A 20,888-nucleotide genomic window follows, 5' to 3' on the forward strand; every position below is an offset into this window, starting at 1 on the left:
CAAGGACCTATCTGCACTGGCACCTCCAGTCCTGAGAACTGTGAGAGAAGAAAGGTCCATCGTTTAAGCCATCCAGGCTGTGGTACTTGGTTATGGACACCTGAGCCAACCAATACAGATATTGGTTCTGTGAAGTGGGGGCTTCTGTTACAAAACCTGAACACGCAGAAGCAACTTTGGAACAGGCGATGGATAAAGGCTGGGAGGCTTGACCTTTGGCTTTAAAGGCAGTTGTGGTGAGGGTCCTTCAAGGGTGATGGAGAACAAACTCCCTGGTAGGAACGTGAATGCTGAAGGACATCCAGATGGAAGGACGTCACTGAAAATGGGAAGGAGCAGCCCTGGCTATAAAGCGGCCAAGAGAGCAGCCCAGCCGTGTCCTTGTGTTCTGTAGAAGGAATAACTTGGGAGCAATGATGTGGAATATTTAGCTGAGGAGATTTCTAAGCAGAGTTGAAGGAGAGAATTTGTTCCTCTTTGCATTTACTGGCAGTAAAATGCAAGAGGAAAGAAATGAGCTGATTGTTAACCAAAAAGGACTGGAGCTTGGACATTTGGGAAACGCTTAGCCTCTCCGTATTGCACACAATGGGAAGGCGGATTCTGAAGAGATGCCAGGGACGGGGCTGAACCACCATTTGATATAGAGACCACGGGTGCTGCTCATGGACTTAACAAGCCATCACAGCTGAGCCAGGAATAGAGGTGGGATTAAAACACCAAGGACTCTGCCAGCTTGAACTTCAGGGATCAGAGGAAGCAGAAGCAGGGTGGAGGGAAGGATGGCTGTGCAGCTCCTTGGATTCAACACAACCAGACTGCAGGGCTGTTTGACTGCAAACATGCACTATTTTTCCAGGAAAGGGATGAAGGGCCCCGAAGGCATAGAGGTCACCAGGCCACTACCTGGGTTTCAATGGGCCAGATGGCCTCTGACCAAAGCTGTGGGGATCCAAACTTTGGGATCCAGTGGAGCTTGCCTGGCTACGTTTTAGACTTGCTTGGACCTGTCACCCCCTCCTCTTCCCATTTCTCCTTTTGGGAGCGGGAAGGTCTATTTTCTGCCTTCCTCACCTTTGCATTTGGGAAGCATGTAATTACTTTGATGTCACAAGCTCACAGCTGGAGAGGAAATTTGCCTCAGGATGAATCATAGCTTGAGCTCACCCACATCTGATTTAGATGATATTTAGATGAGACTTTGGACTTTAGACTTTTTTAAGTTAAAATTAAAATACCATATATCATATTAGGTGCACCACATAATGAATTGATATTTTTACACATTATGAAATGTTCACCTCAGGAAGACCAGTTTCCATCCATCACCGTACCAAGTTGTTGCAGTGCTGTTGACTGCATCCCTGTGACTTATTTATTTTATAGCTGGAAGTTTGAACCTCTTAATCCCCTTCATCTATTTCTCTCCTCCCCCAAGCCCCTCCCCTCTGGCAACCAACAGTTTGTCCTCTGTATCCATGACTGTTTCTGGGTTTTTTTTGTTTCTTCATTTGTCTTGTTTTTTTTAGATTCCACATACACATGAAATCATACAGTATTTGTCTTTCTCTGCCTGACTTATTTCACTTAGCACAGTAACCTCCAGGTCCATCCATGTTGAATATGGCAAGATTTCATGCTTTTTATGGCTGAGTATTAGTCCACTGTATATATATTAACCACATCTTCTTTATCCAGTCATCTATCAATGGGCACTTAAGTTGTTTCCATATCTTGACTCTTGTAAATAGTGCTGCAGTGAAAAAGGGGTACATATATTTTTTCTAATTAGTGTTTTTGTTTTCTTCAGGTAAGTACCCAGAATTGGAATTGCTGGATCATATGGTAGTTCTATTGTTAATTATTTGACAAATCTCCATACTGTTTCCATGGTGGCTGTACCAATTTATATTCCCAGTGCACAAGGGTTCCTTTTTGTCCACACCCTCACCAACACTTGTTATTTCTTTTCTTTTTGATAATAGCCATTCTGACAGGTGTGAGGTGATATCTCATTGTAGTTTTGATTTGCAATTTCCTGGTGATTAGTGATGCTGAGCATCTTTTCATGTGTCTGTTGGCCATTTGTGTGTCTTCTTTGAAAAAAAAAATGTCTATTCAGGTCCTTTGCCCATTTTTAGATGGGGTTGTTTGGGGGTTTTTTGTGTTGACTTGTATGAGTCCTTTATATTTTGAATATCAATCTCTTATTGAATGTATGATTTGCAAATATCTTCTCTCATTCAGTAGATTGCCTTTTCATTTTGTTGGTGGTTTCCCTTGCTAGGCAAAAGCTTTTTAGTTTGGTGTAATTCTGTTTGTTTATTTTTGCTTTTGTTTTCCCTTGCCTGATGAGGAGACAGATCCAAAACAATATTGCTAAGACTGATGTCAAAGAGCATACGCCTATGTTTTTAGGAGTTTTATGATTTCAGCTCCTACATTTAAGTCTTTAATCCACTTTGAGTTTATTTTTGTATGTGATATAGGTAGGTGGTCCAGCCTCATTCTTTTTCATGTAGCTGTTCAGTTTTCCCAGCCCCATTTATTGAAGAAGCTGTCTTTTCCCTACTGTGTATTCTTGCCTCCTTTGTCATAGCTTAATTGACCATATATGTATGGGTTTATTTCTGGGCTCTCTCGTCTGTCCCACTGATTTATGGAGCTGTTTTTGTGCCAGTACCATACTGTTTTGACTACTGTCACTTTGTAGTATAGCCTAAAATCACAGACTGTGAAACCTCCAGCTTTGTTCTTTTTCAAGATTGTTTTGGCTGTTCAAGGCCTTCTGTGGTACCATATGAATTTTAGGATTATTTGTTCTAGTTCTGTGGAAAATGCTGTAGGAATATTGATATGGATTGCATTTAATCTGTAGATTGATTTGGGTAGTATGGGCATTTTAACAACATTAGTTCTTCCAATCCATGAACACAGTATATTTTTCCATTTATTTGTATCATCTTCAGTTTCTTTCCTTAATGTCTTAGAATTTTCAGAGTATAGGTCTTTCACCTCTTTGGCTAAATCTATTCCTAGGTATTTTATTCCTTTGATGCAATTATAAATGGGATTGTTTTCTTCATTTGTCTTTCTGATAGTTCATTATTAGTGTATTGAGATGCAACAGATTTCTGTATACTGATTTTTTATCCTGCAACTTTACCGAATACATTTATTAGTTCTAAGAGTTTCTTGGAAGAGTCTTTGGGGTTTTCTACGTATAGCATCATGTCATCTGCAAATAGTGACAGTTTACCTCTTCCTTTCCAATTTGGATGCCCTTTATTTATTTTTCTTGCCTAATTGCTGTGAATAGAACTTCCATTGCTGTGTTGAGTAAAAGTGGCAAGAGTGGGTATCCTTGTCTTGTTCCTGTTCTTAGAGGAAAAGCTTTCAGCTTTTCACCATTGAGTTTGATTTAGCTGTGGGGTTGTCATATACGGCCTTATTTATGTTGAGGTATATTCCTCTGTACCTACTTTGTTGAGAGTTTTTACCATGAATGGATGTTGAATTTTGTCAGGTGCTTTTTCTGCTTTTATTGAGATGATCATATGATTTTTATCCGTTGTTTTGTTACTGTGGTGTATCACATTGTTGGATATACATATGTTAAACCATCCTAGCATCCCTGGAGTGAATCCCACTTGACATGGTGTATGATCCTTACAATGTATTATTGGATTCAGTTTGCTAATATTTTGTTGAGGATTTTGGCATCTAGATTCATCAAGGATATTGGCCTATAATTTTCTTTTTTTGTGTGTGTGGTGCCTTTGTCTGGTTTTGGTATCAGGGAAATGTTGGCCTCATAAAATGAACTTAGGAGTTTCCCTCCTCTTCAGTTTTTTGGAATAATTTGAGAATGATAGGTATAAGTCTTCTCTAAATCTTGGGTAGAATTCACCTGTGAAGCCATCTAGACTGGGCCTTTGTTCGGGGAGAGTTATTTGATTACTGATTCAATTTTGTTACTGGTATTCAGTTTATTTAGATTTTCTATTCATGATCCAGTCTTGGAAGGTTGTATGTTTCCATTTCCTCTAGGCTGTCTAATTTGTTGACCTATAATTGTTCATAGTAATCTCTCATGCCCCTTTGTATTTCTGTGGTGTCAGTTTTAATTTCTCCACCTAATCACCATGGGTTAATGAGGAGATGATGGTAAGGATGTGGCACTCGTAGGCCGTGTTACAAGTTTACTTCATTTTAATGAAATGAATTAACTCCCTGAAAAATTTGTCACATTTTATAAATCAAATTCTATTCTCTAACTTCTTTTAATTTTAGCGATAATTTTCCATAATTTTGATTGACTTTTAACTGGCAACAGTTCTTATTTTAAGCTTTAAATTTCTTTTTCCTATGGCCAAGTTTTTGCATTAATGTTCTATGAAACAAGGCCTCCAGGGGCAGAAACTATCATTTTATTATTTGTAAAATGTTTTACAGTTTTCCTATAATGAATGAACATCTCTTTTTTTAATATTAGGTTTCCAGATGATTCTTTTAAAGTAGGATATGACTTTATTTCAGAGTGTGTGTGTGTGTGTGAGTGAGTGTGTGTGTGTGAGTGTATATGTGTGTTTGTTTTCCTAATGTCACCTGTAAACCCTTCTCTAACATGATGACATTGTTTATGTGAAGATCCAGGTGTGTGTGTAGCTTGAGAGCCAGAGCTTCTCATGCCTGCGGGCCTGGCTCCTGCCCGTTCCCCTGCCTGGTGTGGCTACCGTGCCTGGCATGGCTGCCATGCCCTCTGAGCTCCTACATATGCGATGGCCCTTGCCACTCAAAGTGCAATTGGAGAGGGCAGCCACGCTTGGGAGTCAGCTAGGCAGCCAGACACAGGGGTCAGAATCTGCACCACCGTGCACCCCAGCAATTAATAGCACCACTTTAAGCCAATGCATGTCCCCTGGCTGGGGCACTTAGTAGGTAGGGGACACAGTCTCCTTCTTTGATCACCTCCCCATAAAGCTGGGCCCTTCCCTGTGTCTTATTTGTCTGTAGTCTTCCAAAATCGCTTATCTGGTTGCACAGGTGACTACTGGCTTCTAATTGATCACTTCTTTGGTTCTGGATCAAAACCATTTCAGACCTACTGAATCAGAATCCTTGAGGGCAGAGCCCCACATTTACATTTTTTTAATGTAATTTTTTTGCCTTTATTTGTTTATTTATTTTTAAATTTATATTTTGCTGCATTGGGTCTTTGTTGCTATGCATGGGCTTTCTCTAGTTGTGCCAAGTGGGGGCTACTCTTTGTTGGGGGGCACAGGCTTCTCAGTGTGGCGGTTTCTCTTGTTGTGGAGCACGGGCTCTAGGCACACAGGCTTCAGTAGTTGCAGCATGTGGGCTCAGTAGTTGTGCACATGGACCCTAAAGCACGTGGGCTTCAGTAGTTGTGGCTCACGGGCTTAATTGCTCTGTGGCATGTAGGATCTCCCCAGGCCAGGGATCGAACCTGTGTCCCTTGAGTTGGCAGGCAGATTCTTAACCACTGCGCCACCAGGGAAGTCCTACTTTTACATTTTATCAAACTCCCTGGTTGGTTCTTTGTACAGAGTTGGAGCCGAGAGCGCTGTATTGGCCCCTGGGCTCTCCCAAGGCAAGGGAAGGCAAGAGTTAACAGGAAGTGAAGTTGATTTTATTCATTTAACAAAAATGTATTGGGAGGGAATTCTCTGGAGGTCCAATGGTTAGGACTTGGTGCTTTCACTGCAGAGGGCCCTGGTTCAATCCCCGGTCTGGGAACTAAGATCCCATAAGCCACATGGCATGGCCCAAAAAAAAAAAAAAAATGTATTGGGAGCTAATTATTTTGCAAACTTTTTTGTTTTTTGCAAACATTTAAAAATATCCAGACACATCATAAAAACAGCAACACCGTCACATTTTTGTGAGGACGTTAATAGTTTAAATAAGCTCTTGCACTTGTCATCTTAAACACTCGGTGAGGAAAAAGCAAAGCAGGGACTGGAGCTGGGCCTTGGGGCCTCGGCCCGGGGCTGCTCCAGGCTCCTGGCGTCCAGCGCACAGCTCAGGTACAAGCTCAGTCAGGGGAGAGGTGGGCAAGCGAGGATGGGGGTGGGGTTAGCTTCACGGGGAGTTGGGGGTGTCGCAGAGGAAGGGCCAGCCCAGCTGGGTGGCCATGGCCCGTCACTTGTTTGGGGGAAGAGAGAGGAGGGCCCCTTTTTCTGGAGGTGTGCCTCCCTTCCCCTGCAGGCGGTGTGGGGCCAAGGGCATTTTGTTCCCACAGTTCAGATGTTTGGAGTCCCCCAGCAAGGCTGAAATGACTGAACCTTGGTCTTTTGGAGGGTCTTGGGATGGAAAGTGACCCATGCTCAGGAGAGGGGAATATAAACTGAATGCTGAGGGGAGTGACTCTATGAGGAAAGCAGTGACCCCGAAAATCAACAGAGACAGGATTCCCTGGCACCTGGACTCGCGAAGGCCCCAGCAAAATCCCAGCAAACCTGTCTTCCTTTAACATAAACTTTTAGCCCAGGTCCACCCTAAGGTGTGTCCTCTGACAGCGGGCCATTCCCGCCGGCCGCGAGGGGCCCATCGGCTGGTTCTCAGCTGCGCCCACAGAACAGTGCGGCCCGGCAGGGGCTGGACCAGCCCCCAAGCCCGTGGTCCGCTCCACTGGGTGTGTGGACACAGACGTTTGGAGAGGGTCGTCAGGCCATCATGGCAGCATTCGCCGAAGTCAGTTGGAGGGTGACTGATGCTGACAGATCATAGAGACCAACAGGAGATCACCCCGTGTGTAGACTCCCGACTCCAAACCGCAGCTGCCAGCCTTGCACCCTCCCTTCCCGTGTCTCCGGCAGGTCCACAAGGACTGGGATGAGGGGGTCGGACAATGGCCCCCGTGCATCGTAGATGGCACCACAGGGCCACTGGCAGCCCTGGGGACCCATCACATGGCTCTTAATTTTATTCATCTATGTGCTGACTTACACACATGCACACTTACACATACACACATCATACACACACACATGCATGCGTGCACACATACACATGCAGACATCCACGCATATGCACATGCACACACATACACATGTGCACATACATTCATACACATGCAGACACCCACACACATACATATGCACATGTGCACACACGCAGACATGCACATACACACATACACATGTGCACATACATACGCACACACATGCAGACATCCACACGCGCGCACGCACACATACACATGTGCACACACACACATGCAGACATCCACACACATGCACATCCACACACATGCACATGTGCACATACATGCACACATCCACACACATGCAGACATCCACACACATGCACCTACATGCACACATACACATGTGCACATACATTCGCGCTCACACATGCAGATATCCACACACATGCACACACACACACATATACATGCACACATATACACACATACATATCATGCACACATACATGCACACATATACCCAGTTAAATTACTTTTAGAATTTTCAGCTTCAGGGTCGCATTTGACCATTTGCTAGGCTGTGGCTTTTCTGCCTGGAGACCTGGCAGCATTTGGGCATTTGGTTGCCCACATGGCTCCCCTTCCCAAGCCTCTGAGGGCCAGGGACCATCAGCGCACCTGAGCCTGTGCCTCCCCTGCTGGTCTCAGGTTAGGAGACTGTCATCCTGGGAGCCCTTCCTCTGCATGGTGGCCCCAGGAGCCCGGACACCTCTAAGCCAGCTTCATGGAGCCCCCTGGTGGCCAAGTGACTGAAGCACTCGTGAGTGTGCCCCATGCAAGTCTCTTCTGGATGTTGGAACAGGGCTGCCCTGTGCCATGTTCCCCACACACCTGCTCCCCTCCAGGCCAGAGCTTGCACGTTCCAGCCATGGACAGCATGCAGGACATCAGCTTCCATCCTTTCTATCAGTACCAGTGCCGGGAGTAGAGAAAAACATCAGATTTGTTCATACTAAAGTGTTATTGACTTACCTTGAGGATATGCACAACCCTAGTAAGTGCACTTTAAGGGGATTTCAGCACCACTAACTCCCCCAGCAGCTTGGGAGGAAGAGGAGTCCCCATCGAGCCACCGCAGGGTCTGGCAGGCCCGGTGACCAAAGCAGACTCTGTGGTGGCCATCACCAACCTAGGGCCCAGTGTCAGACTCCTTGTGCTGCCTGTTTCACACCACATCCCCTGCCAGCTAATCCCCATCCAACATCAGAAAAGTAAATTCCAGGAGAGCCATGAAACTGTCCAGATTCCAAGGCTATACACTGCTCTGGTACCACCTCTGCGTGTACACACTCCTCCTCCTCCACATGCCCTCACTCACACGTGCACACACACATGTGCACACACGTGCATACACACACGCACCTCAGTTCCCCATGTGGTACAAACCACACACAGTGCTGCCAGGGCCTCCAGATGAAGTCGTGTCTGGATACACGGGTTCTGTGAGCTGGGGGGCGGGGGTGGCTAATGTGGAATAACCAGCCCACCCCCCATCCCCGGGCAGGAGATGAGTGGCACCAACAGCAGGTGGAGTTGGCCTGGGTCTGTGCTGGCACCTCTGACACGTCTGGCAAAGGAAGGAAACGAGAATTGGGAAAGCTTTCCTTCCTTGCTGTTCTCTTCCTCTAAGCACATTTACAGATGGTGGTTAGAGTTTCCTGACAGGGCACATCCCCCTCACTGACAAGGGCCTCTGGAAGCACTAACCCACTTGGCCACCATTTTGTGTATCTCTCTAGAAAGACAAGAAGACTGGGTTGCTGAAGCTGCTGGCCGGTGCGTCCACGAGGAAGAAGTCACGCTCCCCACCGTCCACCTCTCCCACCCACGACCCCCAGGCGGTGGTGGACGCCTCACTCCAGGGTGCAGTGGGGCCTGAAGTGTCCTCGCTGTCCATCCATGGCAGGGCTGGGTCCTGCCCTGTCGAGGGTGAGATGCAGGGGGCCTTGGGGATGGAGCCGCTGCACTGGAAGGCGGGCTCCTTGGATCTGAGCTTCCCGTCCCCTGCCCGGCAGGCCTATCTCTCCACGGCCGCTGTCCGCCCTGAGCCCAAGCCGCTGCCCAGAGAGAGGTAAGGGGTGGGCTTGCGTCCTGCTAGGCTTGGGTGCAGTGGTCTCTGAGGTCTGGAGCCATGTTGGGGAACAGGGACAAAGGGGGGTTTCTGGGGATTCAACCTGCCAGGCGTCTGTCACTAAATATCGGCTCAGATAAAACAGTAGCACATTTCACATTCTGAGTGCCTCAGGAAATCTGGTGGAACTGATGGTGTCTTGAGCCAGAAGAGTGAGCAATGGGATAAGGGGCTTGTGTCCCTCAGCCTTGCAGGAACCCAGAGTGATCTGGGGCTGAGTCCCTGCAGGCCTGAGTGAGCCCTCCCCTGGGGCAGCTCTTCTGGAGGCTGGTCCACTCCGACACCTCACCCCAAATTGCCTTCAAGATTAAACCATATGAAATGGCCGGTATTCATCTGTTTTTTACCAAAGCCAACAATTTCATAGAGTTCAGCCTAGAGTTTTCCAGATCAGGAAACTGAGTCCCCTGAGGCCTCGGGTGGAAGGGGCCAGAGGCTGTGTTCTGTTTCGTGGGCCGGCCCATTTGAGTCACTGGTCCTTAGACAGCTTCAAATAGGCCTGAGGGAGATTCAAATAGGGGAGGAAATGCTCTCCTTTCTAAGTGCTTCCTCCTTGGAGAACTGCCTAAACAGTAAAAAGGGGAGCATCTCCTGAGAATATAGTCCTGGCGTTTCTGTCAGAATCCTTCCGCTGCTCAGCCACACGGACCGATGCCAGCCCTTCCGTGTGGCCTGAGACACACCATATACGTCACATACACACATGCCATATACACCACAGAGACACACCAAGTGCACCACAGATACCACCACACACACCACACACCCCTCCTCTCTCCCTCCGCTTCCCTACCCAAGGGAGCCTCCACCTTTGGGCAGCTCTCCCATGTCAGAACCTTTCTTCCATGGGACCAACCCAGCTGCCTGTGATTTCTGAATGGGGGTCCTGGCCCCTCCTCTGGGTCCCAAAGTTGGGGGCTCCCAGGAATGACAGGTTCCTAAACGTGTCAAAACTGCTCTCGAAACTCCCCTGGCTGAGTTTCTGTCTTTCCAGATCCTCAACTTCTAGACTCCACAAAGGGCTTAAAGACCCTGTTGTAAAAACTCATGGGAGTCTATGATTAACTAGAAAGTTCAGGGAATTACTCCCATTCACTGACCATCCTGTATAATCCAGGATGTTGTACCCAGGGCCCTGGGAGCCCTCCTGTCCCCAGCACCCTGCACAGCTCCTTAGCGACCAGTATTGCCTAGTGAGGCCCTCACCCCGCGCTGCCCGCAGGACGCCCTTGTCCTGGCCCCTGGCAGGTGGGAGCTGAGTACATGACAATGGTAATGTCACCTTCAGGCCAGGGAAGCTCCCAAGACACCTGGACTCCTACTCCAGCCTCTGTGGGGGACCCGCCTTGCAGGGGCATGGGTGAAGGGCAGGTTGGGCTCAGACTTGGGGTCCCTGCCCGCAACCTGCAGACAAGGGGCCCCACCCAGTGCAGTGCTGCTGCCTGTGTGTCTGGTGCCTCCTGTGTGCAAACCCATGGGTGTAGTCACTTCTCCCTGAGGGTTTGGGGAGGACAGAGCTGCTCTGTAACCAACTTCAGAGGAAGGACCTTAAGGTTGAGGGTGCTGCTGCTGGGGTGGGGGTTTTGTGGGAAGTGCCCCACCTGGGGGTCTCCCAGGAGGAGGTCCTGGGGGCCAGGTTACCACCGTCCCTGGGAACCCAGCCTTCGGTGGTCTGGACCACTCCAAACCCCTGGGCAGTGCACATGCAGCCACGTTTCTGGAAGCTGCTTGGGGATCAGGAAAACTGTCTGGTGCCCCTGTCCTGCTGGGGTCCAGCTGAGTTCCAGCCAGTGCCACTGCCACCCCCCATGCATCACAATCTTGCAGCAAGAGAAATACCTGGGAGATAGGATCAAGTTGGCAGAGTAGGAGGATGTGCGCTCACTCCCTCTTGTAAGAGCACCGGAATTACAACTAACTGCTGAACAATCATCAACAGAAAGACACTGGAACTCACCAAAAAAGACACCCTACATCCACAGACAAAGAAGCCACAATGAGATGGTAGGAGGGGCGCAATCGCGTTAAAATCAAATCCCATAAATGCTGGGTGGGTGACTCACAAACTGGAGAACAGTTATACTGCAGAAGTCCACCCACTAAAGTGTGGGTTCTGAGCCCCATGTCAGGCTTCCCAACCTGGGAGTCCAGCAATGGGAGGAGGAATCCCCAGAGAATCAGACTTTGAAAACCAGTGGGATTTGATTGCAGGACCTCCACAGGACTGGGGGAAACAGAGACTCCACTCTTGGAGGGCACACAAAAAATTGTGCTCACAGGGACCGAGGGGGAAGGAGCAAGTGACCCCATAGGAGACTGAACCAGACCTGCCGCTGGTGTTGGAGGGTTGCCTGCAGAGGTGGGGGGCAGCTGTGGCTCACCGAGGAGACAGGGGCACTGGCAGCAGGGGTTCTGGGAAGTGCTCATTGGCTTGAGCCCTCCCAGAGTCTGCCACTAGCCCCACCAAAGAGCCTGTGGGCTCCAGTGCTAGGTGGCCTCAGGCCAAACAACCAACAAGGTGGAAACACAGCCCTACCCATTGGCAGACAAGCAGATTAAAGTGTCACTGAGCTCCACCCACCCAGCCCTACCCACTATCAGCCATTCCCATCAGGAAGCACCCACAAGCCTCCTAGATAGCTTCCTCCACAAGAGGGCAGACAGCAGAATCAAGCAGTATCAGCAGTATTTCTTCTTGTGGAGCTGAAAACCACAGGCACAGAAAGATAGAGAAAATGAAAAAGCAGAGGACTTTGTACCAGATGAAGGGACAGGATAAAACCCCAGAAAAACAACTAAAGGAAGAGGAGATAGGCACTCTTCCAGAAAAAGAATTCAGAATAATGATGGTAAAGATGATCCAGGCCTTTGAAAAAAGACTGGATGCAAAGATCGAAAAGTTTACCAAAGACCCAGAAGAATTAAAGAACAAACAGAGATATGCAACACAATAACTGAAATGAAAAATACACTAGAAGGAACCAATAGCAGATTAACTGAGGCAGAAGGGTGAATAAGTGACCTGGAAGACAGAATGGTGATAATCACTGATGCAGAAAAGAATAAAGAAAAAAGAATGAAAAGAACTGAAGACAGCCTAAGAGACCTCTGGGACAATGTTAAACACACCAACATTCACATTATAGGGGTCCCAGAAGGAGAAGAGAGAGAGAAAGGACCCGAGAAAATATTGGAAGAGATTATAGTTGAAAACTTCCTTAACATGGGAAAGGAAACAGCTACCGAAGTCCAGGAAGTGCAGAGAGTCCCAGGCAGGATAAATGCAAGGAGAAATACACCAAGACATATAGTAGTCAAGGTCACAAAAATTAAAAAAACAGAGAAATGTTATTAAAAGCAACAAGGGGAAAATGACAAATAACATACAAGGGAACTCCCATCAGGTTAACAGCTGATTTCTCGGCAGAAACTCTGCAAGCCAGAAGGGAGTGGCATGATCTATTTCAAGTGATGAAAGGGAAGAACCTACAACCAAGAATACTCTACCCAGCAAGGATCTCATTCAGATTCGACGGAGAAATCCAAAGCTTTACAGACAAGCAACAGCTAAGAGAATTCAGCACCAACAAACCAGCCCTACAACAAATGCCAAAGGAACTTCTCTAAGTGGGAAACATAAGAGAAGAAAAGGACCTACAAAAACAAACACAAAACAATTAAAATGGTAATAGGAACATACATATCGATAATTACCTTGAATGTAAATGGACTAAATGCACCAACCAAAAGACACAGACTGGCAGAATGGATACAAAAACAAGACCCATATATATGCTGTCTACAAGAGACCCACTTCAGACCTAGGGACACATACAGACTGAAAGTGAGGAGATGGAAAAAGATATTCCATGCAAGTGGAAATCAAAAGAAAGCTGGAGTAGCGATACTCATATCAGATAAAATAGACTTTAAAATAAAAAATGTTACAAGAGACAAGAAAGGACATTACATAAAGATTGAGGGATCAATCCAAGAAGAAGAGATAACAATTATAAATATATATGCACCCAATATAGGAGCACCACAATACATAAGGCAAATGCTAACAACTATGAAAGAGGAAATCGACAGTAACACAATCATAGTGGGGGACTTTAACACCCCACTTACATGAATGGACAGAGCATCCACACAGAAAATTAATAAGGAAACACAAGCTTTAAATGACACAATAAATCAGCTTGATTTAATAGATATCTATAGGACATTACATCCCAAACCAGCAGATTACACATTCTTCTCAAGTGCACATGGAACATTCTCCAGGATAGATCACATTTTGAGTCATAAATCAAGCCTTGGTAAATTCAAGAAAATTGAAATCGTATCAAGCATCTTTTCCGACTACATTGCTATGAGATTAGAAATCAATTACTGGAAAAAAACTGGAAAAAACACAAACACGTGGAGGCTAAACAATATGCTACTAAATAACCAAAAGATCACTGAAGAAATCAAAGAGGAAATCAAAAAATACCTAGAGACAAATCACAATGAAAACACAACAATCCAAAACCTATGGGATGCAGCAAAGGCAGTTCTAAGAGGGAAGTTTATAGCAATACAATCCTACCTCAAGAAACAAGAAAATTCCCAAATAAACAATCTAACCTTACACCTAAAGAAACTAGAGAAAGAGGAGCAAACAAAGCCCAAAGTTAGTAGACAAACTGGGACATTCTTATAAACATGGATGTACCTAGAGACTGTCATACAGAGTGAAATGAGTCAGAAAGAGAAAAACAAATATCATATATTAATACATATATATGGACTATAGAAAAATGGTACAAATCAACCAGTTTGCAAGGCAGAAATAGAGACACAGATGCAGAGAACAAACATATGGACACCAAGTGGGGAAAGTGGGGAGGGTTGTGGGGGGATGAATTGGGAGATTGGGATACCAAATTTTACACTCTAAATATATGCTGTTTATTGTCTGTTAACTGTATCTCAATAAGAGTTCTTAAAAAAATTAATAAATAAATAAAATAGATGACTAAAAAGAAAAAACAAAAAAGAGAGAGAGAAATACCTGCCACTTAACAGCCATTTCACCCAAAAGGGTGTCTTTGCTTTTTGAGTCCCAGCCCCAACACCAACATGGGGATGACAGTGCCTGGTGGTTCTAATATTCGCAAAACACCTAGATTAACACCTGGAAAAGGATGACTGTGTAGTGAACACCAATGGCAACGACAACCAATGAGACGACGTGTGTGACAACGCTGTGTGACATCACATACACGAAAGTGAGACCGTGGTAGGGGCTGTGGGCCCCGTACCCTCCTCCCCTCCGATTGACGGGCATTCCCCACACGTTCACATACTCAGTGAAGGCGTCCTCATCTCTCCAAACTGTCAGCTGTTTGGCTCTGTTGAGAATTAGAAGTTTCTTGCTTTGATCTGCTATGGGTCATGGTAGGTGGCATAACGGCCCCCAAAGACGTCTCTGCCCTAATCCCCAAACTGAGGATAAGGTGGCAGATGGACTGAGCAGCTGACCCTAAAGTGGAGAGATCATCCAGGCCGCGAGGCAGTCCATGTGACCTCAGGAGTCCTCGCAGGCAGACAAGGAGCTCAGCCTGACGTTCTGGCTTTGAGGTGGAGGAAAGGGCCTCCACCGGGAATGCCTGCAGCTTCTAGGGGCTGGTAAAGGGGAGGGGACACAATCTTCCCTGGAGCCTCCACACCTTGACTTTGTCCCCACGAGGCTGTGTCGAATGTCTGACTTACAGAAGCGACAGATGAGATGTGTACATTGTTATGCGCTGTTTGTGGGAATCCCTCAGAGCCGCCACAGGGACCCACGGCGCGTGTAGACCTCAGAGTTTAGTGTCCAGGGTGTGTTCTTATCATTTCCAAGGTCCTGGTGGGACACCACTGTGATGACCCCAGCCCCCCACCCAGGACCACTCGTCCTCACTGGGACCGACACAGGTGCCCTGTAGGGCCCCTCCTGTGATGCAGAGGATGCCCCACGCGCAAAGCGACTGCATCTGCAGCAGTTGGATTCCCTTCAGATTCCGCACCTCTGATTCCTGAGTCTCACGTCTGCAGAGTGTCTGTGGTTGACACAGCTGCTCAGGATGGTCTCTGACGTGTGATGCCAGGATCGTGTCACTATTTGCTTGGCCCTTCGGGTCCTCAGAGCATCAGTTTCTTTCAGCGTCTTGAAAGGATCTGGACAGAAACCTGAATGCTGGTCTCACAGACGTTCAGCCCACGTCATCCATCCAGGCGCATTAAATCACGGGATTGCTCAGCAGCACCAAATTAATTTTTTTCTAGAAAATTACATTTTTAAAGTTTCTTGTTTCACATCTGGCAGTTGAGGCAGAAGCTAAAACTTGTGTTCAGAGCATGAGAAATGATCTCAAGGCATTCTTTCCTGGGGAGTTGAGGGAAGAGGGAGAGGAGGCGGCGGTGGCAGGAAGCCGGGGGACGGTGCTGGTCCTGGTGGTCATGCAGCCTGGTGCTGGGGTGTGGGAGCCGCAGTCTGTGTGGTGCTGGCTGATCTCACGGGCATTGCTGTGCCCTGGTGGCCACCAGTGCTCCTCCAGGGAGTGGCCAGTAGGCAGCTGTCTGCAGGGATGCTGGGCCAGGAGGAGGGGAGAGCTGTCGTCCCCTTGTTTGCCTTGTCCACACCCCGAAAGGGACTGCAGTAGAAACCAGCCGGCCAGCTCCCTTGGTACTGGTGGACTGCACGCCACCACCCGCCCCTGCCCCCTGTTCCCACTGCCTGGAGTGGGCTGGGGCCATGAGCTCCCAGGGCCAGGCCCAGGTCTCCACCTGAGCATCTTCCCTGAGCCCCCAAACCAACCCCAGCTTTACAGGCCGGCCCCCAAGCCATGCGCAGGTGGTTGGAGGATGAAGTTGGCCTCAACATTTTCATTCAGCACCTTGGTCCTCAGGCGTCCACAGGCAGATCCTGAGAACCATTGTTCTCTGGTCCCTTCCCCCAGAATCCCATCAAGTAGGTCCAGGGTCCCTGTCTGTGGACCTCACTTCAAGAAAAACTTGGGACCCCTTGCTTTATAATGTCCTGGTTTCTTCACGTCCAGGAAGTACCAGGTCAGAGGCTCTGCAGACAGAACACCTTGAGGACCCTGGGGACCCCAGCTGCCAGACTTGGATAACCACCTTCAGGGACCATTGGTGGCTGACAGGGAGGCAGGGGACAGAGCCAGGAATCTTCCCTCCCCCACCCAGCCAGGGGGCAGGGCCAGGCCAGGTGCTGCCAGGGAGGAAGGGGCAGGCAGCCCTCCTCAGAAGGAGGGACAGGAGGGCCCGGAGCGCAGAGAGCATGGGGAGGTGACTGGAGAGAAGGGGGAGCACAGTCTGCATCTCTGCTGCCTGGGGGTTTCTGGGATTCGGAAGAGGACCAGGCCCTGAGGGTGGGGCTGGGAGCAGGGAGCCCAGGATGGAGAGCAGCCAGCCCACGGCCACTCCTGCTCTGCCACTGCCCACGGAGGGGCTGTTGGCCAGACTGAGTCCAGGAGCAGGATGACCTGTGGCTGTCTAGGGATGGGGTCACCTATGCATGAGACCAGCGGGTGGAGCTGGGCTGAGAGGAGGAGCCGCGGGTCCAGCTGGCACTCCAGCAGCTGTCGTGCGGCCTCTGCTCCTCCGACTCCCTCCAGCAGCCCCACCCTTCTACCCACCCGCCCCAGAGGACAGACTGGGCTGAGGTCAGTCTGCTGAGGAGGGAGTGGTGGGCTGTACCCTGGAACGGCAGGGACAGGCAGGCCTGGCAGCCATGACCAGGAAGAGCAGGTGCGCTGGGGGTGGGGGGCGGTGGTGTGCGGGAAGGATATGGGAACCTAGAGCCTCTTCCCAACTTGCTTCTAGACTGAGTGATGTGGTTCTGGCTGAGGAGGATGGTGTAGACTGCAGGCTGGAGGAGGAGGGACAAGGAGTGTGGCGAGGCCCGGTGCCCGGCAGGTCCATTGGGGGAGCCTCCACTGACCACCCCTGCCCCCGGCACCCACCCTGCCATGTCTGCGGTGCCTCAGAGCTGGGGTTACCAGGTAGGGAGAACAGGTGGCCCTGCCGGCCACCAGAACACCTACAGTGAGGATCTGCACGGAGCCCCCAGCTCCCTGCGGCCCTCAGCTCCCCTGCACGGTTGTCACCCCCGTAAGGGTGGTTGATGAGGGGATAGGACACACGAGCCCTCCGGGGTCCCCGGGTGAGGCGGGGGATGAGCAGCTCTGTCGGGCTGGGCGGGAGGGAGGGATGCTGCATTGCTGGTCTGCCCTCACCCTCCCGTGTTTTAGAGGAAGGCTGGTCCTCAGAGCCTCCTCCTCCCCTGAGACTTCCCAGGCAGGTGCGGAGTGCAGGCCCACCCTGTGCCCTCGGCCGGGCGTCGGTCACAGGGTCAGGCCTTTGTTTCAGATCTGGGAAGCCCAGGGGTCTGTTCCGGGTGGAGCTCAGGCGCAGGCAAGCAGAGGCACCACAGCACAGACTCACATCTCCAGGTGGACTTTCTGGCACGTTGGTGCAAAAACAGGGGCGTAGCCCCAGAGGTGGTGGGCAGCTCACCCCCAGGTGTCTGTTTTCCCCAGGTACCGCGTGGTGGTCTCGTACCCGCCCCAGAGTGAGGCGGAGATTGAGCTCAAGGAAGGGGACGTGGTCTTCGTGCACAAGAAGCGTGAGGACGGCTGGTACAAGGGGACTCTGCAGAGGAACGGCCGCACCGGCCTCTTCCCCGGCAGCTTCGTGGAGAGCTTCTGAGGTTGCGCCCGCCACCCCCCAGGACTGGAGGTGCAGGAACCCCAGGGGAGCGGCCATCTGAAGCCTTGGGTCCTTCTAGGCACCTGGTGGGGATTTCCGCATGCACACACGGGACCTGGGGGCAAGAAGGTCACAGCTTCCACCATCGCTGTGTCCTCTGACAGGAGCAGCGCTGTTGGGTGGTTTGCTTCCAGGATGCTCCTCTGCTGTCTACTTGCGAGGCTGGCGGAGGGCACAGGCCCAGTGCAGTTGGAGAGCATCTTTGGGTGGCTCTAGGCCTCACATGGTCCAGCACCTCCTCCTGGACCCTCAGCAGGGTGCCCTGGCCTGGGGTCGTCACTGGCAGTCCTGGCAAGGCCGGCACGCAGCTCCCATGGGCAAGGTGGCAACAGTGCCTCGTGCTTTGGCAGCCGGGTCCCCTCTCCTGCGTGCTTCTTTCTTACTTACATCTTTTTACTACAAAGCTGTTAGACTTTATAAATCTCTAACAGGTCCTTCACTGCCTATTTTTCATACATCTGGTGCTGCCTTTTTGTAAAACTAGTCAGGAGTTGGTTGAGCTTGAAAGAAATAACCTCTGGGGAGACACCAAACGGGCAGAACTTTTACAGGTGCCACGTGAACCTGGAAAGCCAGGTCCTCAGAGGGGCCTCAGGCCTCTGTGGAGTTTGGAAAAGCCCTCCTTTCATCTTTTCCACCCTTCCAGAGCCCCTGCCTCATCTGGAGACATTCTGATGAGAGGTGGCAGTCGAGAAACAGGAGGGTGGACCCCAGGCCGGGAGGCAGAACTTCCCTCTGCATTGTCGAGGGGACACAGCAGCCAGGATTTCCACTGCCGAAACATGCACTTTTTATTCAGATTTACCGCCTTGTGAGGGTTTCTCCATTTTTTCTTTAAATAAATAGCTGCTCTGCTCTTAGTGCAAACGTTGGTCTCGAGACCAGAGACAGGAGGTTAATGAGGGCTTTGAGGCCTGCCTCATGCATACTTGCAGGTTTGGGTAGCTGGGGGGGGGGGGGGGGGGGGTGGCAGCTCTGATCCTGGGACCTTCCCTGTTGGGGGTTCACGAAGGGCACCCGTGAGTCCAGCTTCCCACAAGCCCTGACAGGAGGAGCCCATGAGAGAGACACCTTAGGAATACACTCTTATCAGTTCCTAAACCCTCTCTCTCTTTACAAAGCCACTCAGGGTTAAATCAGGCTAAACACACTTAGCCTTTGGTAACACGGGATCTCTCTGCAACCAAATCTAGAAGCCCACTCCCCAGCCTGCTGCGAGGCTGCCACAGGAACGCTGTCTTCAGAGTTCCTGTGCTGGGATGTGACTGGCTACTTGCTGCTACCAGGTGGCTCCGTGCTCCTCCTCGCTCCAGAGGATGATAGGTTTAATAGAGTTGAGAAATTTGTTCTGAATAAAAGAAAAAAATCTGATTTAAGCACAGGGAGCCCTGTGCACCAAGTTTATAACAGCCAGAAGGTGCGCATTTGCCACCGGTTGCCAAATTAGTTGCCTCCTGTGCACAGAAATCCTGTGTGTGTCTACAATTACGTCATCACCAAAAACGTGCGTGGATTAACACGCTGAGACACGTGTTCTCCAGTGAAACCAGAGCTGACTCCATCCCCAGATGATACGAATGCAGTTACCCGGTTACCAAGCAATAGAAAAGACCTCACCGGTTACCAAGCAACAGAACTCCTCTGGCACCACCCACATGATGCTGAGAGGCAGGTGCCTGGCAGAGGGGGCAGAGGCACACGCCTGCCACCCCCCCCACCCCCCACAAGGTATCTTAGTAAAGCATCACTGGCCCTTCCCAGGCAGAGTCAGGGCCAGGCACTTGGGCCTCCCCCGGGAAGAAAAGCGACACCAGTGTCAGGGCCTCCTCGCAGGCAGGCCAGGCTCTGGGACCCTGAATGTGCACGACCACCCCCGATTCCTGTGCTTTGGGCTGCTTTCAAAACCTGGGTCAGACCATCAGCCCTCATGACCACTGAACCATAGACAGAGCAGGAGCAGAAGGAAACCCTTCTGCTGGGCCATCCTGCCCGGAAGGACACCCTCATCCTGGCCACGAAGATGAACCAACCTTTGCCTGTAACCCTTAAGATTCCTGAGGTCCAGACCTCACACACCTTGGTCATGACGTGGCCTTTGGGGCCAAGGCAGTGTGCTCTGGGGAGCAGGGCAGAGTCCTCAGCCACACACAGTGATGTCAGAGGACATGGAGGTGACAGGGACATCCGGCCACCAAAGGGCCACGGGAGCGGAGTCTGGGGATGGCAGTCTTGTGGTGAACGCTGGGCTCTGGCTGGGAAATTCTTGGCACTTTGCACAGTCACACACACACACCCCTTGTTTCTGTTAGACACAGATGTCAGTGTGGTTCTGGAGGAACAGACTGATGAAAAACCATGATGCCTGTGTGTCTGAGTCTTTAAATAAAACTGAACATGAAGAGGCCTGGTGTCTGGATGGGGGAGCACTCAGGTGGGAGCAGAAACGGTAGGCGTCCCCCACATCCCCTCCGGCAGCCTGTGGGCGCACAGTCCTGCCAACCTCCAAGAGCTTATGAGTGGGGACCCAGGGTCTGTGTCAGGGTGGTGGGCCACTGAGGGGACTGGGGTGCCAGACAGCCACTCCTGGCACATGCCAGGATTCCACTGCTGGGCAGGAAGAATTGAGCCTGGCCAGCCAGCTGGGCATGGGTGGCCTCTAGATCCCCTGCAGGGTCTGCTTGCCTGGAAAGGCAGAGTGAATTTCTGTGGATGATGCCCCTTCCTTGCTTGCAGGAAGCCTTCGTGTCAGTAGTCATTCAAGTCCTGTTGGCCAGGAGTGCCTGGAATTGGCCTCCCAGACCAGCACACTCATGACCCTGCCTTGTGTGTCCGGCCTTGGGTGCCTGCCCTGTCCTCTGGAACATGCGGTACGGGGTGCCTGGAACCCACCGGCAGGAGGAACAACAGGAGGCTGCTGATCTCCAG

General features: G+C 50.1%; 1 protein-coding gene across 3 annotated transcripts in view; it reads left to right on the forward strand.

Annotated features, from left to right (window-relative positions):
• SH3RF3 (SH3 domain containing ring finger 3) overlaps positions 1-20,357 on the forward strand; it is a 224,441-nt gene extending 204,084 nt beyond the window's left edge. For 2 of the 3 annotated variants that reach the window (XM_057741557.1, XM_057741558.1), the window contains 2 exons: positions 8,752-9,083; positions 17,735-20,357. In XM_057741557.1, coding sequence (XP_057597540.1) covers positions 8,752-9,083; positions 17,735-17,903 — 501 coding nt within the window. In that variant the 3' untranslated portion in view covers positions 17,904-20,357. Of the gene's footprint in view, positions 1-8,751; positions 9,084-17,734 lie in introns of those variants that run through there. The other variant, XR_009054670.1, reaches the window with a different exon arrangement.
• Positions 20,358-20,888: the final 531 nt, after the last annotated feature.

Source organism: Hippopotamus amphibius, chromosome 7 (genome assembly GCF_030028045.1).
Source record: "Hippopotamus amphibius kiboko isolate mHipAmp2 chromosome 7, mHipAmp2.hap2, whole genome shotgun sequence".
Classification (NCBI taxonomy): domain Eukaryota; kingdom Metazoa; phylum Chordata; class Mammalia; order Artiodactyla; family Hippopotamidae; genus Hippopotamus; species Hippopotamus amphibius.